The sequence below is a fragment of the Pygocentrus nattereri genome, chromosome 26 (genome assembly GCF_015220715.1).
Source record: "Pygocentrus nattereri isolate fPygNat1 chromosome 26, fPygNat1.pri, whole genome shotgun sequence".
In the NCBI taxonomy this organism is placed as follows: Eukaryota; Metazoa; Chordata; class Actinopteri; order Characiformes; family Serrasalmidae; genus Pygocentrus; species Pygocentrus nattereri.
The window spans coordinates 24,696,407-24,718,621 of record NC_051236.1 but is presented as its reverse complement, the minus strand read 5'-3'; the positions used below and the strand labels follow the sequence as shown (position 1 = coordinate 24,718,621).

At 38.3% G+C, this 22,215-nt stretch overlaps 1 protein-coding gene across 2 annotated transcripts in view; it reads right to left on the bottom strand.

The window, feature by feature from the left end:
- lepr (leptin receptor) overlaps window positions 1–21,850 on the bottom strand; it is a 59,962-nt gene extending 38,112 nt beyond the window's left edge. The window contains exons 1-2 of one of the 2 annotated variants that reach the window (XM_017698167.2): window positions 21,700–21,849; window positions 1,805–1,886 (exon numbers count right to left, since the gene is read on the bottom strand). Coding sequence is in view for 1 of the 2 variants with exons in the window: in XM_017698165.2 (XP_017553654.2) it covers window positions 21,700–21,717 (18 nt within the window). In the remaining variant the exon portion in view is untranslated. Of the gene's footprint in view, window positions 1–1,804; window positions 1,887–21,699 lie in introns of both variants that reach the window. The other variant, XM_017698165.2, reaches the window with a different exon arrangement.
- Between the last annotated feature and the right edge of the window lie 365 nt (window positions 21,851–22,215).

The following is a 22,215-nucleotide window of genomic DNA, read 5'->3' as shown; positions in this document are numbered from 1 at the left end:
GAGTGAGCCTCTGAAAAAGCCCCATTCGGAGTGAGCCTCTGAAAAAGCCCCGTTCGGAGTGAGCCTCTAAAAAAGCCCTGTTCGGAGTGAGCCTCTGAAAAAGCCCCGTTCGGAGTGAGCCTCTAAAAAAGCCCTGTTCGGAGTGAGCCTCTGAAAAAGCCCCGTTCGGAGTGAGCCTCTAAAAAAGCCCTGTTCGGAGTGAGCCTCTGTTTGGAGGGTCATGTAGCCCTGCCCCTCTATCTCAACAGAAACTGGGACACCCTACCCTTAGACATGACCACGCAAAACAGAGGGCTAAGTGATGGGGGCAAGAGGTGAAAAGTTAACCCGGGAGCGTTTGAAAAGTCAAGACAGTCTAAATATCTGACGTGTGTAGTTTACAGCAGGAGATTCTAGGCTAACATTGCTTACAAACACTGGACACTCATCTGGGTAAATAAATGGGTCATTCCACTAGAATGGTTCAAATTGGACTTTGACATTTTCAAGTTTTTTGCTTAAATGTATCATTGATATGTATACCTCACAGTCAAACATGTAACGGGGTTGAGTGTGACGGGGTTGTGATTTATGCACAAAATGGCCGCTGCTCTACATACTGTATACCAGAGAGAGAGCACATGGCATGCATGAGATTCAGAATTAGCATATAGTTTTGAAATTAAAAAAACGTTTTTTATAAGTAATAGTTTTCTATCTTTTTTTCATGTGACGGTGTTGAGTCACTGAGTTTGGTGACCACAATATCACAAGATAAATGACCAAAATTAAATAAAAGAAGGAAGCCACTTGCCTGTCTTTGCTGTCCTATTGTCCAAAATACTTGAGTGATGTCACTTCTTGATGTATATGGATCATATGGATCATACCATTGTTTTTGTGGGGGAGATTCATTTGTGTTACGGGGTTGAGGGGTTACTTAGGTACAGAACTAAATAATGGGATTTTAATAAATAATTATCAATTAATTTTGAAAAATAATATCACAAACAATTAAACACAGACAGTTGTTTAGGTTGACATCAAAATATATGGACTTTTTTATAGTTGTATTTGGTATATTCTAAGTATACTTTTGTTGAAGGCCATGAGGGACATGACAAAATAGGTGGTGTCAGCAAAAATAAATAAATAAACAAAGTTCTCATAAAAAGATCAAATAAAAAAAATACACTGTATTAAAGGAGATATTTCAATGTATGTGTAAAGCTGTTAAAATATAGATTTATGTGACCCAGTAGATAAAATACACCTAAAGAGGAGATGAGGACACAAAATGTGCCATTTCCATGGAATGACCCAAATGCAAAATTCTTAATTTATTTGTTTAAAAAAATCTATCAATTTACATTATCACCACAGAACCTCCCTCTTAGTGGTAGTTAGGCCAATGCTCTGCTTTCAAACTGGGCCGCAAGGGGTGTCAAAACGTCGGTAAGCAGGTATCCCACTGTGTTTGCTAGCTAAGCTACTTCATATCTGTAACATAGATAAACGTTACTTTGTGCAGTTTGACTATAGAAATAAATAAACATGTCTTTTTTACAGTCGTCAGTGCTGCGCTGGCATAAATAGCTTCCATTTCGCATTCACACTCCACCTGCCGCTATTTGAACAAGTAAACCCAATTCTCGTTGTTATGTACTTATTGTTATGTGCTGTGTCCAGCTGACACATTTCTTCATGAAGTCATCAAACATACATGGTTGAGGCTCATTTGTGTTGAAAATGCGGTCGTCAGAATCGTTAGCAGACATTATTTGGATTTTCCGAGTACACCAGTTTCTCTGCCAAGTTACCTTACCTTTGGTGAAACGCTAGAGGGCGCTCCTGAGCGAGTCCAAAATGAACATTAAGATGGAGTCCTGCTGCCTGAAACCCATTTACTGTAGAAAAAGGAAAACATACAGGTAGGTTTATTTTTGCTTTTTTAAATGAAATACATCCTTCAACTTTCTGCAATGTCTGTTCTGGACAAGTGATTAGAAACTATCTCAACGTTTTCCGTTTTTAGCCGTTTAGTTCCATTCGCCCTATTCGTTGAGGACTCGCTCGCGGGCGCCCTCTGGCGTTCTGCAGTCATGCTACTGATATAACGAGAAGTACGAAGAGGCCAGACTCTTCATAAACCGCCATTCACATGTCGGCAAGAAATAAAGGTGGATGGGTTCTGAGCTGGCTGAGACACTTTTTGGCATGTAATTCCAGTGTTTGTTAGCAATGTTAACCTAGCATCTCCTATTGTAAGTTAAAGAAGCGCACATCAGACATCCAACATGTCTGGGCTTATCAACTGCTAGTGATAAATTTTCATTTTTCCCCTGAACTATTCCTTTAGCCTGCTGGTACTGCCTGGGGCCACATGTGGTCGTGAGCCCTATGATTGTGGTTAAAGGTGTGAGCTGGATGTTGAGGTTATTGTCAGTTTAAGATGGGTGTTTCCTCTGTCCCCCTCCCCCCTCCTCTCTCTCTCTCTCTCTCTCTCTCTCTGTCTCTCTCTCTCCCTCTCCCTCTCCCTCTCTCTCTCTCTCTCTCTCTCTCTCTCTCTCTCTCTGCCCTAGCCTGCCCTAGGACAATGAGACTGCTCATGCATATCATAAATTACGGGTGAATCCTCACAGCCCCACGCCACCTTCCTAGCCTGCATGTTGACAGTGTGTAGGATGGTGATATATCAGATGAGTCACCAGGCTGCAAAGGTGAGCCTTTCTCTTATCATACTAAGCCGTATTCACCTTCAATACCCAACAATGATGTGACTCAAACATTTTCAGGCCTTTAAGACAAAGTTGTCTGACCATGCTGTCTTATGTAAGTTAAATCAATACTTCAATACTGAACTTCTTTTCAATGTGTATTCATGTACAGTACTCTATGTAAACTATGTGTTTAGTTTTCAGCACATCCATTTTTCTGCATCAGAGAAAAAACAGAACACAGAAAATGACGGCCCCACAAGCAGCTCCAGTGTTTATTAAATATGTCCTGATCTTCTCAGTGTGCTCAGGGTCGTTATCTTGCTGTAGAAAGAATTTCTGCCCAAACAGATGCTATCCAGAGGATATGGTGTATTCAAATTTGTTTGTACGCATCAGCATTCACAGTACCTTCCAATATTATTATTATATATAAGTGCCAATATTATTATTGTTATTATTATTATTATTATTAATATTATTATTATTATGTTAAATTTATATAGCGCCTTTCACAAACCCAAGGATGCTTTACATCATCATCTGTAAATAAATAAATAAAACTACAGAGAGGGAAAAAGGAAGGTTTTTAACAGGGATTTGAAGGAAGACAGACAAGAGCAATTACGAAGAGTGGAAGGTAGAGAATTCCAGAGTTTGGGCGCAGCAGTGCTGAAAGATCTGCCACCCATAGTAGAAGCAGAAGTAGAAGTTTGCACTTGCCTTAGTGTTAGAGTGGTTTATAGTTCTACACTAAATATGCTTGTTGTTCTCATTGACTCATATACTCACTATAGGAACATTTTTAAGCTTATTCAGCCTGAAAAAGATAATGCTGCTATTATAATGTCTTATTAGATGGGTTCTTGTACAAATGCCAGCTCTTTCTCCACTGCCAATGCTGAAAACTCATAGATCGCTGTGTATCAGGCTGTGTCCCTGGAAACTCCCGAATAGAGTGATTCACCTTTAGTCTATTTGCTTTGTAATGATACAGCGTACAGTCTTTTGAGACACAGAGGAGTTATGAGAACCAAAGATGAACAGATTAGAAATAAGAGAGTGTGAGAAGAAGGAGAAATAAATGAATGAATTTGCTCTTTCATTTTCAGGTTTGGGATAATTACTCTGGGTATAATGTTTTCTGTAGCTGTGAACTGACTTGAACTAAGAGAAAGGGGGAGACTGAGAAAGAGAATCCTGAATGCTGCAGAATGCAATCCCTCTGTTCTCCAACTGGCAGATGACATCGCCACCCAATAATCACCACCAGGTTAAAGGTATGACATCATTCAGTAAGTATGTCATGCGCCAGAGGGAGCTCACATGTGCTGCACTGCTGAAATATTCAAGGTCTTCTACAGTGCTCATCCTAGATCTCAGCATTCTACTGCTTATTAAACGAAAGGGAGTTTTTTTTATTATTATTTATTACATGTACCCATAAAGACATGCACATGTATAACAGTGATCTATGAGTCATGGATAAAGAAAGGCCTTCTGCTCCTATAAGAAACAAATATGAACTGTCAGCTATTGATTATTTCTAGTGAAAATCACAGCCAAGAAAAGTCTGGAGGAAGCTTTTACAGCGTACTGAGGACAAAAGGAGATTCATGGCCTGTGACAAGCAAGTGTCACCTCTGCTTGCAGAGAATGCAGAGCACTCACTCACTCACTCATGATTGAGAAGTATATTCCAAACAGGCTGGAGGCAGCCAAGATGAGATCTGCTTCCACTGGGTCCTTTTGCCTTTGAAAGCTAATGCTACCGCATGAATTATGGAATACAGTTAAAGATATTTTTAAGATATATTTTTAAACGTAATTGGCATAATTTATAGAACTGTTAAAAAAAATTAAAAGTTTTTTTTTGGATTGAGGTACTTCATATTTTGTTTTATATATATATATATATATATATATATATATATATATGTGCTATATGTGCTTTTTCAGAAAACATGAAAATAATGAAAATAATTACAGTTATAAAGTCAATCACTTGGAATTTCAAACATGATGTGAATCCAGTGTCCATTGCAGGTTGCAGTTCCACTGTTGCATGCTGATTTTATTGTTTCATAGAAGACTTATAGCATCTAAACTGGTTTTATTTATGAAAAAATCCTACAGATTGTGGGCTTGTGTGCATGGGGAAAAAAACACAGCCATTTTCGTTTTCCCAAAGGAAAAAGAAAGAAAGTCTGTAATATAGTCAGGAAAAAAGTATTTGCTGCCCTCAGGCAACACCATGCACTAAAGGGGTAAGATTTTATTTATTTATTTATTTTATTGCCAATTGCCCTTCGCATTGTGTGACTCTTTCATGATGCCTGGCCAATAAAACGTTCAAAATGAAATGGAATAAATCCAGTTACATTAAGTTGCATGGAATTTTTAAAAAGGTCATTTTAATTTAAAAGGTCATTTTATTTCTGTTTCTTCTTTGTCTGTTATTGTTTCAAGTTACTGCCTTTTCATTTCTATTCTATTTCCCTTCCCTTCTATTCCCAATTTTATAGTGTTCATTTTTGCTAACTCTCTTCGTAATTTAATGTTTTATTTCTGTGAAGCACTGGGAGCTGCATTTCATGAATAAAGCATGCAATATATGCAACATAACAGGACAGCAAAACACTTATTTTACCCAAATGCTGCAGCATTAGTAGAACTCACAGATGAGTAACTAGGAAAGAATGTATAACAGACCGTCTCGTTACAAAACTGAGACACCCACCAGACACCAGTCCACTTAACAGAAGTCTGTGAAATGTATTGTTGCATTTTCTTTAAAGTGGACTTTCCCAATCTCTTGGTTACATCTCAGTATCTAATTTAAACTTTTCAGACCCCCCCTCAATCACCACCCACCTACCAACAATATGCAAGGTTTGAAAAGGTCAGGAAATAGATTAAGCCCTTTAATTTTGGAAATGACGCCATAGCTTGCAGGCAGCACTCTGACACTTGGAGCTCTAATAAGACATCTTTCTAATTAACCCCTGCGGCCATTCAGACTGGGGGCAACACCACGTCCATCACTGCTATCCTACGCATGGTCAGCCAACAGTAATTGTGAAGAAATCAGTAATACTTGTGGGTTTCTATTTAGTAATCTTAAAATAACATTGAGATTTTTTTTTATCCTTCGCATTATATTGTATTTGTGCATGTGAAGGTAGTTTGCCAGTGAAATCTTATCTTATTTTTTCTGTACACTTACAAGAAGACCTTTTTAAAGTGCTGTAAAATCCCTTTCTCTGGTTGTTATATATCGCTGTTGGAAGAAAACCTTGTATCTCCATTTTTGTGGTTTTTCAGGTTTTCACATAATTTGAAAATACCTGTTACCCTTTGTATTGCCTATAAATTCCATGATTTCATCATGAATGGACCAAAAGACCAGCTCTGCAACATGCTTCAGTTATCAATATAGCCACATGGGTTTTGGAATACTTAGGAAAGCCTTTGTCAACAAGCACAGTTTGTTGCTGCATCTACAAATACAAGTCAAGATGACTACGCAAAGCAGAATCCTTTTGTCGATGTCATCCAGAAACACTTCCAACTTCTCTGGGCTAAAGCTCGTCTAAGATGTACTGACGCAAAGAGGAAGTGTGTTCTCTTAGTCCACTTTTCAAATAGTTTTTGGCAATAATGGATGTTGTGTTCTCTGTGGCAAAAAACAAAAAGACTATTCTTGTTACCAATGCAGAGTTCTAAATTGTGCATCTGCCATGATATATATTCGTGTGTGTGTGTGTGTGTGTGTGTGGTGGGTAACTATATATAACTATAAGGCAAGATAATGCCTAACCACATTCTCCATGTAACAACAGTGTGGCTTCGTAGTGAGAGAGTGCAGATGCTAGAAAGGTCTGGACTGCAGGCAAGCCAGGCGAGCACATGCATTCTCTCACCATGAAGCCAAACTGTTGTAAAGTGCAGAATGCGGCTTGGCATTATCTTGCTGAAACAAGCAGGAAATCAAGAAGTGAATTGCAAAACATTTCTGTCTGATTTTAGTATTGTTTTTCCTACTGTCCCAATGTTATGTGTTATATGTGGGTTTGAACCCTGCTCTCTAGTCTAAAAGGCTATAATTTTGCCCTTTATACTGCTTCACTTCTGAAACCCAAGAAGTTACAGCTCTAATTGCTGTTCAGAAACCTGGCACATTAGCTTCCCTCAGTGCCATCAGTTGATCAAAATAACCACATTATGAAATTGTGCTTTCTTAAAAAGAGAGTCAGTTACGGACATGACTGACCAAGTGAACACTTGTACAGTCTGAGGCTAAAAGGGCAAGGGCTTCAGTCACCCATGTGGTCTATCTGTGCATGTGTCTGATCCTTAACGTATTATTAAAGAATTTTCACAGTAACTGCTTTTAAAGAATTGTATACTGTTAATTTACATACTGCCAACTTTGGTGCCACTTTTTACTTTATTTTGCAGGGGTTTTTTTTCTTGACAGTGAAATAATGATAAATGACTTATGTTATGTGGCATTAAGAGATGCACAGTGTAGATGTGGCTAGGCACTGATATGAAAACAAGGTGTAATGTAGCCATGAGATCATATTCATTCCTGCCTTTACAGTCACCTCTGCAGATATGCCACTTACAGACAACAAGTTCTTTCCAGGAAATTGTGCAGAGAGAGCACCGAGTAGAGAGTGTAGACTAGTACAGTTGTTTCTCTCTCTCTCTCTGTTTATGGAAGGTCTTCATGTTAACTTTCCATACCTTTTTTCAGTTGGCCCTCTGGTATGTTGCTCGCTGCATGAATGGGCCTGTGTTTAAAGGCCTTCACCAGTTACAGACTGAACTGAAACACTGACAAGTGCTCCATCACTAAAAGTATTTTTGATACATAAATTGATCCAACTATTTTAGTAAGGCACATTTATGTAACTGGAAATTAAATTCATAAGTGTTTTGAAGAACAGTGTGTAGAGAACTTCATGGAATGCGTTTCTAAGGCTGAGCAGCTGCATCCAAGCCTTACATCACCAAATGCAATGCAAAGCACTGAATGCAGTGGTGTAAAGCGCCACCACTGGACTCTAGAGCAGTGGAGACATGTTCTCTGGAGTGACTAATCACTGTTCTTCATCTGGCAGTGTGGACTAGTCTGGGTTTGGTGGTTACCAGGAGAACGGTACTTGTCTGACTGCACTGTGCCTAGTGTAAAGTTTGGTGGACGGGGGATTGTGGTGTGGGGTTGTTCTTCAGGAGTTGGGCTCGGCCCCTTAGTTCCAGTGAAAGGAACTCTTAATGCTTCAGCAGAGATTTTGGACAATTTCTTGCACCTAACTTTGTGGGAACAGTTTGGGGACGGCCCCTTCCTGTTCCAACATGACTGCACACCAGTGCACAAAGCAAGGTCCATAAAGACATGGATGAGCGAGTTTGGTTTGGAAGAACTTGACTGGCCTGCACAGAGTCCTGACCTCAACCCAATAGAACACCTTTGGGATGAATTAGAGCGGAGACTGTGAGCCAGGCCTTCTCGTCCAACATCAGTGTCTGACCTCACAAATGCGCTTCTGGAACAATGGTCAAAAATTCCCATAAACTCACTCCTAAACCTTGCGGAAAGCCTTCCCAGAACAGTTGAAGCTGTAATAGCTGCAAAGGGTGGGCCCACATCATTTTAAACCCTATGGATTTACAATGGGATCTCTCAAGTTCATATGCATGTGAAGGCAAACGAGCAAATACTTTTGGCAATATACTCTATGTCTCATATGTGGCAATGCCCTAGTATAGGTTCAATAATATAATATAAATGAAAATGCAAACTTACTTTGCTACGCTTTTCTCATATCTCTGGCAGGAAACTTTTTCACAAGAGTGGAATAGTTGCTTGTAAAATCTGAAGTCCATTATTCCATTTCACCTTATGATGCCAGAATCAAACTTTGCATCATTTAATGTGAAACAGGACAATTCAAACGAGAAACTGACTTCAGCTTCATGACTTTTTAGTGTTTGACAGTTTCTTGTTGCAGATTAAACATATCAGGCATCCATATGGAGTGCTTATATACGCAAATAAGTCCATTTGTCTCCAAATGATTGTTCATCTTTCTCTTCGCCTTTTATTAACTACTAGTTAGGAGAGACTGTTGTCTGTGTTGCTATGTGACTAGCAGTCTATGCACCAACTTTCAGCTTTAAAGGTTGGTGAATTAAAGGCTACTTTAACTCCAACAATTAAGGCCATATATTGTTTAAACTGTTAGAAAAATCAGTGGAGCTTTGTTTTATTGCAAAATGAGGATTTTTTTTTTTTACCAAAAAATCTAATTCTGCTATGGAGCTGCAACAGGGCAGTAAAAGAGCCGAAACTGAAAACTTGAAACTTTTCAAGTTTTCAGACTATAAACGTTACCTTCAAGTGTGTATCTGTAAGAATGTATAGGTTAAACCAACAGCCCACCTCAAATGATACAGCTGATCACAGCAGCAGCCAAGTCTTGCACTGTGGGTGGAGTTTAGAGGAGGCGTCTTGTTCTCATTTCTCATTCCACCTTAAATGATATAGCACTTACATTAAGACACCTGAACAGGTGCTAGTGTATATCTGCTTCATTATTTAAGGCAGAACAGAAATTCAAATAAGAATCTAACATCAGCCTTGAGAGATTACCATATCAAAATCAATGCTATGAATCTGGTACCAGCTGACACAACAGGCAGTGCTATACGGAATTTATTACTATTTTGTACAAACCCAATTCCAAAGTTGGGACAGTATGTGAAATGCCAATAAAAGCAGGAAGCAGCGATCATTAAAAATCTGTTTGACGTTGCAAATTGAAAATGGCACAAAAACACAATTTTAGATATTTTACCTTCTTGGCTTCATTAATTTTCTAAATATATGCTCTTTCCATATATGATGTCTGCAACACATACCGGAAAAGTTGGGACAGGAGTACATTTTTCACTGTGATACATCATCTGTCCTTTAACAGCACTTAATAATTGTTTGGAGGAAGACACAAACTGATTGTTTTGAAAGCGGAATATTTTGCCATTTTTGTGTTACACAAATCTTACAAGCCAGGACCTTATTCTGAGCTTGAATAGAGCACCACACATGAAGGGAGACTAGCACTTGCACTCTTGTAACGTGCAAAAATGTGGTTTGGCGTTGTCATTTTGAAATAAGCATAGATGTGCCAATCCAATTCAACTGAGCTTGAGTTTGGAGAAGTTGCCTACATTTCCAGACATTGTTGACATATGACTTTCACTGTGCAATACAGTCTTAACTTGCATTTGTGGATGTAGTAATGGGAAGTGTTTATTGACAACAGTTTGTCAAAATATGAATGATTTATAATATATTGCTGCCTAAAGGGTTGAAGGTCATGGGCATTCATCATGGTTTTGGTCTTGCCCGTATGCACAGAGATTTCTCAGGATTCCTTGAATCTTTTGGTGATTTTATGCATTGTAGATGATCATATGTCAAAAATCCCTTGTACTGTTTTTGTTCAATTACAGGTCAAAGTAGATTTATGAATGGCTGCTTTTTGTTTTTATTTGCTCTGTACTCTGTACTCTCCCAGCTTTATTGGAATTAGGTTAATGTTACCGATGTAGCATTTTGCATATGTAGACCATGTGAAGATGGACAGCAGTATGATTTGTCACTCCAGAGATCATGTCTCCACTGTTCTAGAGTTCAGTGGTGGTGCTTTACACCACTGCATTCGACGCTTCGCATTGCGCTTGGTGATGTAAGGTTTGGATGCAGCTGCTCAGCCAGGGAAACCCATTCCATGAAGCTCTCTACGCTGTTCTTGATCTAATTTAAAGGCCACATGAAGTTTGGAGGTCTGTAGTGATTGACTCTGCAGACAGTTGGCAACCTCTGTGCACTATATGCCTCAGCATCCACTGACCCCACCCTGTCATTTTACATGTCCTACCACTTCGTGTCTGAGTTGTTGTCGTTCCCAGTCACTTCCACTTTGTTATAATACCACTGACAGTTGACTGAGGAATATTTAGTAGTGAGGAAATTTCACGACTGGACTGGTTGCACAGGTGGCATCCTGCCATGGTACCATGCTGGAATTCACTGAGCTCCTGAGAGCGACCCATTCTTTCACTAATGTCTGTAGAAGCCGTCTGCAGGCCTAGGGCTTGGTTTTATACACCTGTGGCCATGGAAGTGATTGGAACACCTGAATTAAATGATTTGGATGGGTGACTGAATACCTTTGGCAATATAGTGTTTGTTCATGTCTTATTTTACTTTACTGTTTAAGCATTTAAAGGTAAGCATTGACGTCTTTCCTTATCTTTATTTGTTCATCTAGACTTTTGTAAGCAAAACTTTTGAACACCTCTGTTCCATGGCATTGCTCCAAAGAGCCCTTTTTGCCATCTTTACCTCTATGAGTGTCATGTCATTTGACTTCACTCTTGCATAAGTTGTAGGTTTTTGGCAAGAGGGTACAATAGGAAGTTGCCTCTTGTGACATACGCACTACCCAGAACAGCAGCTAAAAAATCCCAGAATACAATGAGCTAAAACTTGCTTCTCTCTTTATTCTGACACATTGTGAAATTCAAGCAGCAGGCCAGCTCCAGCACCGTCAGCACTTTAACTAAACTCTCTGACCTGACTGATGATATTAAATTTGGTTCACAAGCACTGAGAGGCCTAGAGAGTGTGACTTTCCTCTGAGCAGAAGAGAAACAGCATCTGGAAATTACATCTCGCCTAAATGTTAATTCCAATTTACAATCAGTGCTGACGTCATAATAGGCAATGAGCTCAAATTCAATGTGCTTACTTTGGAAAATGCTGCCATTTTACACGGACGGTTAAAGAGAAACGACATTATTGATTAAGTTCTTTATTAGTTTTACTCTGAAGCATAGCACTAGCATGTTCCTAATGAAATTTCTACTGCAGTAATTAAGTTTAGAGGTCTGATAGATTTGATCTCTATGCTTAAGCAAAAATAATGACAGTTGAGTAAATGAAAAAACGTAGCTCTGTGAGTGATTGGCAAAAGACAGTTTGATACAGAAGGTCCAGTGCTCTCCAGACAGATGTCCACTTTTTCTTATTACGCAATCGTCTCCAGGGACGTTGTGTGTGCGGCACGTTGTGTTGAGCAATAAGACATCTGGGTCAGGTCGGTAGAAATGCGTTACTAATGGCTTTAACAGGACTTGTTAGAAAAGGCTGCTGGCAAATTTGGAGAAAAATATGCACACAAGCATATGACTCGCTCTCATCAAGAGCATATGCTGTTTACATCTCTCATGGAAGACTATAAAGCCCTGGCAGACGGTCCAGATGGGTTTCAAAGGTCAGCCAGTTCAGAGAGACATTGATGTTAATGCTACTTCATCTCTGGAGGAGTCTTAAAATATTTATCAAAAAAAGAAAAAAAAAACAATACAGTATGTGCATAAGTTTGGGCACCTTTAAGTTGATCCACCACTTTTTTCTACCTTGTTTAACTCATTAGGCTTTAATTGAAGCCAGGTGTAGATAATTCCAGAGTGTAATAAATGTAATAAATTCCAGAGTGTAATAAATTAGGTGACATTTTTTCAGGGTGTTATATTCAGCAGCCATTTAAGCACTGACTGATGATCTGAAACTAAAGACTCATGTAAAGCAGTCTCCTGGTCAAGTGTACAAAGGAAAACCTCCACATCACTGCCATGGACCTACAGGACTACAAGAATAGTGATGTACTGGCCCACTGTGCAGTGTAGTTGTACAAATCATTTACATGGAATGGTCATCAGAAGTATGCAAAACAACATCTAGATAAGCCAGAGGTGTATTGGAATCAAGTGCTGTGGATAAAACAAATATTTGGCTCATTGGCTACATTCAAAGTCAAGATACGATAAAATAAAAGAGAAACATTTCAGTAAAAGAAAATCTTCACAACTTCTTTGGGGTTGCATGGCAGCCAGTGGTACAGGAAATGTTGCGGGGGAGCAATAAGAAAGGATTCTACTAAGTATCAACAGATATTTAAAGGATCAGCTAGAAGCTAATCCCTTACAAAAATTAACCACGGCTTTACCATGGTAGTTCGTAGACACCATTGTTAAAGCCTAATTTAGCCATGACTGTTAAAGCCATGAATCTACCAGAAACTACTTTGGTATCTTATGGTAACTCTGTTTATACTGTGATTCTGCCATGGTTTTACTATAGTGGTTTTTAGTAACTATGGTTAGTGTATAGTTAGCCATGAATCTACTATACACCACTATGGTATCTCATGGTACCCATGTTTATTCTGTGATTCTGCCATGGTTTTACTATAGTGGTTTATATTAACTGTGGTTGTGTTACAGTAAATCATGGATCTAAAGTGGCATACTATGGTATTTTATGGTAAACATGTTCATACTATGATTCTACCATGGTTTTACTATGTTTTCTAATAACTATGGTGACTGTATAGGTAAACATGAATCTAAAGTAATATACAAAAAAAAAAAAAATGATTCCAAACTATGGTAAAAGCATGGTGGAGATACCATAACTACCATGTCATAGTCTTCTTTCTGCCAAAAAATCATGATGCCATACTGTGGTAAAATCAACTGGTGGTTGATTAGTGTAGTGGTTAACACCTTTGCCTTCTACGCTGTAGACTGGGGTTCAATCCCCACCTGGGTAAACACCCTACACTATACCAATAAGGGTCCTTGGGCAAGACTCCTAACACCACCTTGGCCCCCCTGTGTAAAATGATCAAGTTGTAAGTCGCTCTGGATAAGAGCGTCAGCAAAATGCCATAAATGTAAAACTGTGGTGTGGGATACCATAGTACCCATGTCATAGTCATGGATACCATGCTGTGATAAAACCATTGTGAAAACTGGATTCTTGAAATTGAAGAAAAGTTCAGATTTTACAATAAGATCATGATCCACAACATAGAATAAAATCAACCATGAACTACTTTAAATTTTTTACTTTTTTGTGGAATGGTTTTTGCCTTTCCCAGAGTTTTGAAAACCTGTGGGTAGATCTTAAACATGATATACACACGAGATAAAGCCATAAATTCAAAAAATAGAAAGGCTGTTAGTTTGTTACAAGGAACATTGATTTCAGCCAGAGTTATAAAGTAATGACTGAAAGGGTACCAAGACATATGCACATGAGCACACTTTATGCTTTTTCACCCTAATATGTTACATTTTAGCAAATTATCATTATTAGCATAATTGTCATTATTGACAAATACATTTTTTAGAAATAAGCCAGATTTAAGTTTGTTCCATGCAGATGTTGTGTTAACTTGTTTTTACTTCAACAAATCAACAAATGGTGTAATTTGGCCAAGGGTGCCCAAACTTTTGTATACAACTCTAGTAAATCTTTGACGAAAGTTAATGTGAACAGAGTTTTTATTTTTCATAGATATGGCCTGAAGTGTATTGTTGATGAATGAGCCATGCACAAGTGATGCATGCTCAGTTCTCCTACCCAAAGTGCTTTGAGTCATCCCCCTAATTTCTTTCCAGCAGCCTCAATACGAACCCACTGCCCCCTCCAGACACCCATATGCACACACACTCACATACACCAGGCTTATTGCGTCACACCATTTTATTGTTACGCCAGGAAAGCATCAGGCCACATTAAGGTAATGACAATAAAGGACACAGACTCTTGGCAAAGACACAAAAACACAGGCTTGACTCACTAGTCCCTCTGTCATTCACAGCCATAGGGCATTAGAATGTGACAATGAAGATCTGGACTGGGTTCACAGTCTTCAAGTGTGGACTGTACCCACACAAACATGCATAAACAAAGCGACTGAATACAGCTAGTGGGTGGAAATTTAATTACAAAGACTTGGTGAAGCGTATTCTGTGACACTGTGATAAAACCTGGGTTTGATCTCTTCACTGTTCCTTCACTGTTATCTTCAAAAAGAAGCATACAACCAATAACAGACAGGGGAACTAACAAAGACCACAAATGAATCATTAATCCAGGGGAAAAGAGCTATCCAAATTGAACTTGTTATCGGGTGTTTGGCTTCTTACTTGGGGTTTCACAAAGAATGTCAATGAGTCTCTGAGCTGCTAGTGCTTTCACATGACACAAGAAGAAACAGCTTTTGGAATAAACATGACCAAGGCCATTATGTTCCTAAAAGATGTTTTGACTCAAAACAACACCACTGTTGAGAAAAATGTAATATAGAGTTATGCATGAAATATTTTTACATTTTACATAAAGTCATGCATAAAATACTCTGCAAAAGTCAGAGGCCACCATTAATTCATGTAGTTTCTAGCCAAAAAAAAGCCCATTAAATAAATGTATTCATTTTATTAACTTGAGGTTAAAAAACAGAATACATATTTGACTAAAAATTGTTTTACTCTTTGCCTTTAAAATAGCTTCTGTTCTTTTTGAGATATTTGCTTTGTTTTTCACAGAAATCTGCAGCAATAATTTTTCCATGCTTCTATATTTAATTCTTAGAAGTTGGCTGCATTTTCTACTTAACATGATCCTGTATTCCCAAACACATTCAGTAATGTTGAGATTCTGGACGCGGGGGTGGTCAGTCCATTGTTCTGAGATCACCAGCAGCTTTGTTGATTTGCCAGTTCATTTATTTCTTGTCATTTTTCAGTATCATTTTTGGCATCGTGACAGCTTGTTTAGCCACTGAGCTCTTCAGTATGACTCTTCTACTGCCAGTGCTTGACGTTCGTCTATGAAGACTTCACGTGCTTGATATTATACACCTGTCAGTAGTGGAAGTAGCTGAAACACCTGAACTCTGCAATTAGGTGGAGTGTCAACATACTTTTGACCACACACACGTGTACACCTTCAAAAGTCTGAGACCACTGGTGAAAAGGTGAAAATGCTTCCATCTTGCATTACTTTCCAACATAGAACTTTTTTTTTTCTTACAAATTGTGTAATCAGCACAGTAATTTGAGTGAAACATTGAATATGAATTTCAGAATTTCTTAGGATGTCTTAGTATTTAGTGTGTGTAAATATATATTAATATATAAATGATTACTTTATAGGAGAAGGAGAAAACATACTTAAATTTTAATGTAAATCAGTGGAACCAGACTTTTTTTCCAAATAATGTTGTGCTATTTCTTTTGGTCAATTAATCCTGAAATATAAGCACAATGTAAAGGACAACGGGCATTTTCCAAAAAAAAAAAAAAAAGACAAACGACAAAAATGCAGATGCGAGATTTTGTCCCTACAACAGCGATATATAAATTTAAAGAGTCATGCTTTCACATGTGCTGAGAGGCTTTGAACCACAATTGTCCCTCTTGTTTACACCTCTAATCTACTAATTATAGTCTCCAAGCCTCCATCACCTGTGCTTGAAGTGAAGTGAGATTGGGTAAATAAGTGCTTAGCATGGCTTAGACTGGAACCAGTGCTTTCTCTGTTTTTCTAGAATGAATCATTATAGATGTTTGTTCAGTTTAGCCGGGATGGGTGATGGTCAGCTGTACAGGTGAAAATTCTCATCATGAACTTGGCCGTGACTAATAGTACTCATACATCACGCACATGGACCATGGTATCCCAATTTAAATCCAATTTTATTTATGTATTATTCTTTGCACGTCTAACAACTATCTTCTCTAACAACTACGTCTAACAACTGTCTTTCATCACTGGTCCCAGGACAGTGGTTGGTGGACATCTTCGAAAAATATGCTAACTGTTCTATTTGATATTATTGTTAAGTGTGAAAAGAGTCTCAGTGGAAGATACATTTGGGTGATTGCTTTGTTTGATTTGTGATCTTTCCAGATAACATTGCCCTAACATGAACAGAAAAGACTGGATTATTTCTTGTGGGCTTATGTTCTCTGCAAGTTTCACATGGTTGCATTGAACTACCGATCAACCATTACACCTCCAATGGTCATTATTCCAAGAAGTTTTCCCAAGACCCAGGTTTGGAGGGTTAATTTAAAAGATTGATTTGGCCTCCAATCTATAAGGGCAACATAAGACCTCAAAATGATCTAGCCAGTGCAGGACCTCTATGAGCGACACCATTAAAACACACTCTTTTGTCCTGCACCCCACCTGTCCTAACGGCTTGGCCCTAATGGCAGATGAACAGTGGAGTGTTACTTGAATAGAGCAAGGCTGGCTTAAGAGCATGTTGTATGATTCACTAATGCTAATTGACCATTAGAATAAATCAGCATGAATCTTCCTGGAACTGCTGAACAACTGTTACGCCCTGTCCAACAAAATCACTCTGTATTCCCAGCTAACGGACATCCAGGACAACCACACCTTTTGTGCTGGAGTCAATAACATTAGCACAGTGAGGAGAACCAGAGAGAAACACCTGAACCCTGTTTCTCAGTGTAGATAAGAATTCAAATAGGTGTCAAATCATCGGTTTGAACCAGAATCAAGCAGAACTTCTGAGCGTTTCACAGAGATTAATTAGTTGAAATCGTCTAGACTGAGCATGTCTTTGTCTCATCCTGAGACAGGATGACCAGTAACCTGGACTATTTGTTTTATATACAGGAGCAAATAACTAAGATGTAAAAGCATTTAGTCTGCTGTTTCTGCAATTATTAAATGTTTCTTTCAACAGTCATTCCACCCAGATGGTTCACCTTTTTGTATTTGTACCATTCATACAGCTCTACAGCCTTCGGGTTAGCCTTGAAGGAATCCACCTTGGCTTATGCACAGATCAGCCATAACGATCAAACAAATACGCTGAGGTGTTTAAAAACTCAGCTGAGTGATCCACTCAGACCAGCACAACACACACTAACACACCACACCACACCGTCAGTGTCACTGCAGTGCTGAGAATGACCCACCATCAAAATAAAGGTGGTTTTCTGGGGGTCCTGACCATTGAAAAACAGGATGAAAGGGGGCTAACAAGGTATAGAAAGATACAGAGAAACAGACGGACTACAGTCTGTAATTATAGAACTACAAATTGCATCTATATAGTAAGTGGAGCTGATAATGTAGAAACAAGGAGATGGTTTTAATGTTGTGGCTGATCTGTATAATTCATGTGCTTGTTTGCCTGCATGCATAGGCACAAAGCAAGATGTGTTTTTGACTATCTCTGAACAGAAGCCAATTAACAGCCTGTTCTGAAATACAGGCTTGGTTACTGAAGAAGGAACACTTAATACGTCCAGTGCCCTGTCTCACTTCCTCATTACAGCACTGCAAAACAAAGGTGGTCCAGCAAAACACTGGCTGTGAAGGCTGTGAACAAACAGGAGATTTTAGCTGAACCTCAGTAAACCTGGGCTTGAGTTAGGCCTAATGAGGCCAATTAAGAGAACCAGAGAGTGAGAGAGTTAAATAGAGAGAGAGGTGGAGAGGAGTGAGGAGTCTGTGAAGAATGACAAATACTCTTCTCCTGCTAGGAACATTCTGGCATGCTCCCATAACTGTCAGTGCCAGCTCCTGATCATTGCAGACAAATCAAAACCTTACGGCTCCATTATTTTCTGTTTTATACATTTGAGAGCACCAGCTGCTCTTTACGTTCTGAGACCCTCATTAATAAATCTTAGAAAATCTACAAAGTTAAGCAATTTTTTATTTTTTCCTTCTGAAATGTTTGTGATAAAAACAGCCATATACACCAACATAGTGCAGTTATAAGCTAAATTACACCCCTACATTCACTGGTTGTCAAAAGCTTGGGAACTCCATCTAAATATCTTTATACAAAAAAAAAAAAAAAAAAAAAAAAAAAAAAAATATATATATATATATATATATATATATATATATATATATATATATATATATATACAGCACTGTGTGAAAGTTTTAGGCATCTAAGCAAATTTTTAAACAGTTTCCCTCAGCAGTGAGTTTATCACAATATACATTAATTTAAAGTCATATTCATAATTCAAATAAACATAAAAACAATAAAAAGTAACAAGAATTTCTTGAGTCCATATTTTTCCTTGACACCTTCACAGAGACTGGTTACTATCATCAATTACATCATGAGCTCAATTTACTGAAGCACTGATTGGTCAAACCAGGAGTTGCACTGTTTCGAGATGATAGAAAGGCAACAGTAACTCAAATAAATAAACAAAATCTCTGAGGAACGTTTCCAACACCTTGTTGAAAGTATGCCATGAAAAATTAAGGCAGTTCTGAAGGCAAAAGGGGGTCCAACCTTTTACTAGCAAGTACCTAATAAAGTGGCAGGTGAGTGTATGTATGTATATGTGTGTATGTGTGTGTGTGTGTGTGTGTGTGTGTGTAAGAAAATATATGTATGATGAAAACTTCATATCTCACTATCACTTTTGATGTTTTTCCATTTTTTACATAATTTGGAAAAAAACATGTTGGCCTTTACGTTGTATGTTAATTTCATGTTAAATGTACTAAAAGAAATGACCTAAAAAAATGACTTGGAAAATCATCTGGTTCCATAGACTTACATTGAAAGAAATTTTTTCCTTCTTCCGTAAAGTTACCATTTTGGAGATACAAGGTTTTCTATATGTGTGTGTGTATATATATATATATATATATATATGTGTGTGTGTGTGTGTGTGTGTGTGTGTATATGCACATAACTAACAAACTGAGCTACTACACATCATTTCTAGCAGAGCGAGTAGCTAGACAGACCTGCATCTCCGTAACTGATGGCAGTGGTCAAAACCTGATGCATACTTCGATTCCTGTGAGTCATGCTTCTACGTACCTTTCTATCTAGGTGTGTGTGTGTGTGTGTGTGTGTGTGTGTGTGTGTTTTAATTTTTTAACTTTCATCTTATTGACCCTAAACCTGTTCCTTTACAGAGTGATAGACAGTGAGCACAAAGTATATATATTCTGAAATTATTGAAGCTGTCTTGTTTGCACTGTCATTGTAATATTCACAAATTTATTCTGAAGACAGATACTCACATATATCAAATATTCTGAGTAGTTTTTTCAACCTGTAATAAAGCGAATAAGGAAGAACTGCTTCTGATTTAAATAATTTAAAAGGCCATATTCTACAGTGCCGTTAAAAAGCATTTGACCTATTCTGATTTCGTCAATTTTTGCATATTTGTCACACTTAACTGTTTCAGAGGAGGAACATAAAGGCTTATCTCACATTTAAGATCACCTTGGTGGCCCCCAAGCCATCTGCAATAATGTTCAATGGGCTGATGAGTCAACAGTGGATAATAGAGGAAGACAGAAGCCCCACTACATCCAGTACAAAGCTAACACATCATTCCACAATAAAATGTCATACCAACAGTCAGACATGGTGGTGTTATTTATTGGATGCATTTTTGAAGGCCTAAAGCAGGGCAACTTGCCATAATTGACAAGACCATGAATTCTGCAGGAGAATGTCTGGTCATCAGTCTGTGATCTAAAACTCAAGCACAACGAGTTATTCAGCAAGAAAACCAACCAAAGCACAACAGTAAGTCCATCTCTAAAAATGTTAAGGTTTTGGAGCGGCCTAGTCAAAGTATTGACTTAAACCCTTTTCAGATGCTGTGGTAGAAACTTCAACAGGCCATTTATGCTCAAAACTCCAATGTGGCTAAATTAAAGCAATTCTGCAAAGAAAAGTGGGCCAAAATTCCTCTACAGGAACATAAAACTGATCTGTGATCATAGTAAGTGTGGTTGGAGTTGCTGTTTTTTTTGTGAAGTTTGCACAACCAGTTATTAAGTTTATAAGGACAATTACTTTTTCATATGGGTAATAAGTGTTGCAAAACTTTTTCCTTCAAGAAATGAAATGATAAAAACTGCTTTGTCTTTCTTATGTTCTCCCTACCATTTCTAACCATTTAAAGTGGCAAATATGCAAAGATTTCATAGCACTGTACATTTTATTTTCCTCAGGTATACTTATGGCATCTGGAGAGCTGTTGTCCAGCACGGTTTTGTTGTTCTGCTACTCAAACACACCAATTAATCTTGGCAATTAATAGATGACTTGAATGAGGTACGTTTGAGCAGGTAAATCACTAAACTGTGCTAGACGCTGGCCCTCCAGGACGGGAGTTGTGCATCCCTGTCCTAGAAACAGAAACATTTTTTGATATGATGCCTTTAAGACTGAATTGACTGATCTGGGTTCTAATTATCTGCCCTGCATTGTGCCTCATTCAGAAAATCCAGAATGAAGCACTCCAATAGCGTCAAGGTTAATGGGTGGGGCTAATTGGTGTAGACTGAATAGGTCATTGTTTTGTTTTTTTGACATCAAGCAAACAAAACAGGGTTTGATGTGGTTTACATACTACATCAAACCCTTCTATTTGAAAAACAGGAGGAAAATCTCACTTTATAGCATTTTAAATTATAGGATTCTCACTTTGTTGCTCCAGAACCACAGGCTGCATCTTTAAGTAGCTTTTCCAGGGATCTGTGTTTTACTTGAGTGCTTCTGTTTGTGGTAACATTCGGCAAAAATGGTCATAATGAGCCCTTTTTTGAACAGAAGAAGAGGGAAATGCTACCAAAATACACGTTAGAAATGTATTTATTTCATTGCTCTGTACCCACAGAGGCAAAATGGCAACCACGTCTAGTCTACCAGAGTTAGCCAGAAGCATGCGTCCTGGTGTCCTGGGCTATCTTAGGCTAAGCTATCGTAAATGGTTAAAATATACACATCCACATATCCACACATTCAAATGTTCTTCTGTAGTTCTTTTATAAACCTGTTTGAAATTTCATCTTATTCAATGAGATGTAAACACATTTTAAAATGGACAGTTTCCTTAAACATCACTTCTATTTGAGTAATTCGGGAATCAGAATCTCTGTACTTAAATTCAAGCAGTTTCGGTGTGTTTTCACCCCCTGCTTGATGAGAGGCTCTCACAAATACCAGACACTTTCTTTTTAAGCCTACATCTGAAAGGCAGAGAGCTTTGAGAGGCGCTGCCTGCTGTAATAAGTGGAGGAACTCACCTTTTTCAGGATGTTCATGCTTCTAGTGAACAGAGGGGCTGATGAGTGTTGTGGTGAGAGTTCATGGTGAATGTTGATCAGTGTTGATGAAGGTTCAGGGAAGTTGTCCTGGCACAGTTAATATGTAGACCCTGACTATCTTTCCGTCTAGTCTCCAGGCAAACAAGTTGCTATTTGAGGGTGCCTGCTAGAAATACACACCAATCATGAATAGGGGCCAGTGTTTGAGTCGGTATGTGAAGGAGTGTGGAAGAGAGAGACAGAGAGAGAGAGAGAGAGAGAGAGAGAGAGAGAGAGAGAGAGAGAGTCGGCATCTACTTTTGGCCATATGCCATTGTTGTTGACTTGGCAACAGACACCAGGTTATGAATTTCAATCACAGTTTTTCGAACTCTGCGTACATTGTCAAGATCAGTAACATTTAAAAATCTTTAATTTAATAAAAAAAGTCATTTTCATCACTTTTTTTCTAAATAAAAGTTTGATGTAATATGTAAACATTGTTAAAGTTCCAAA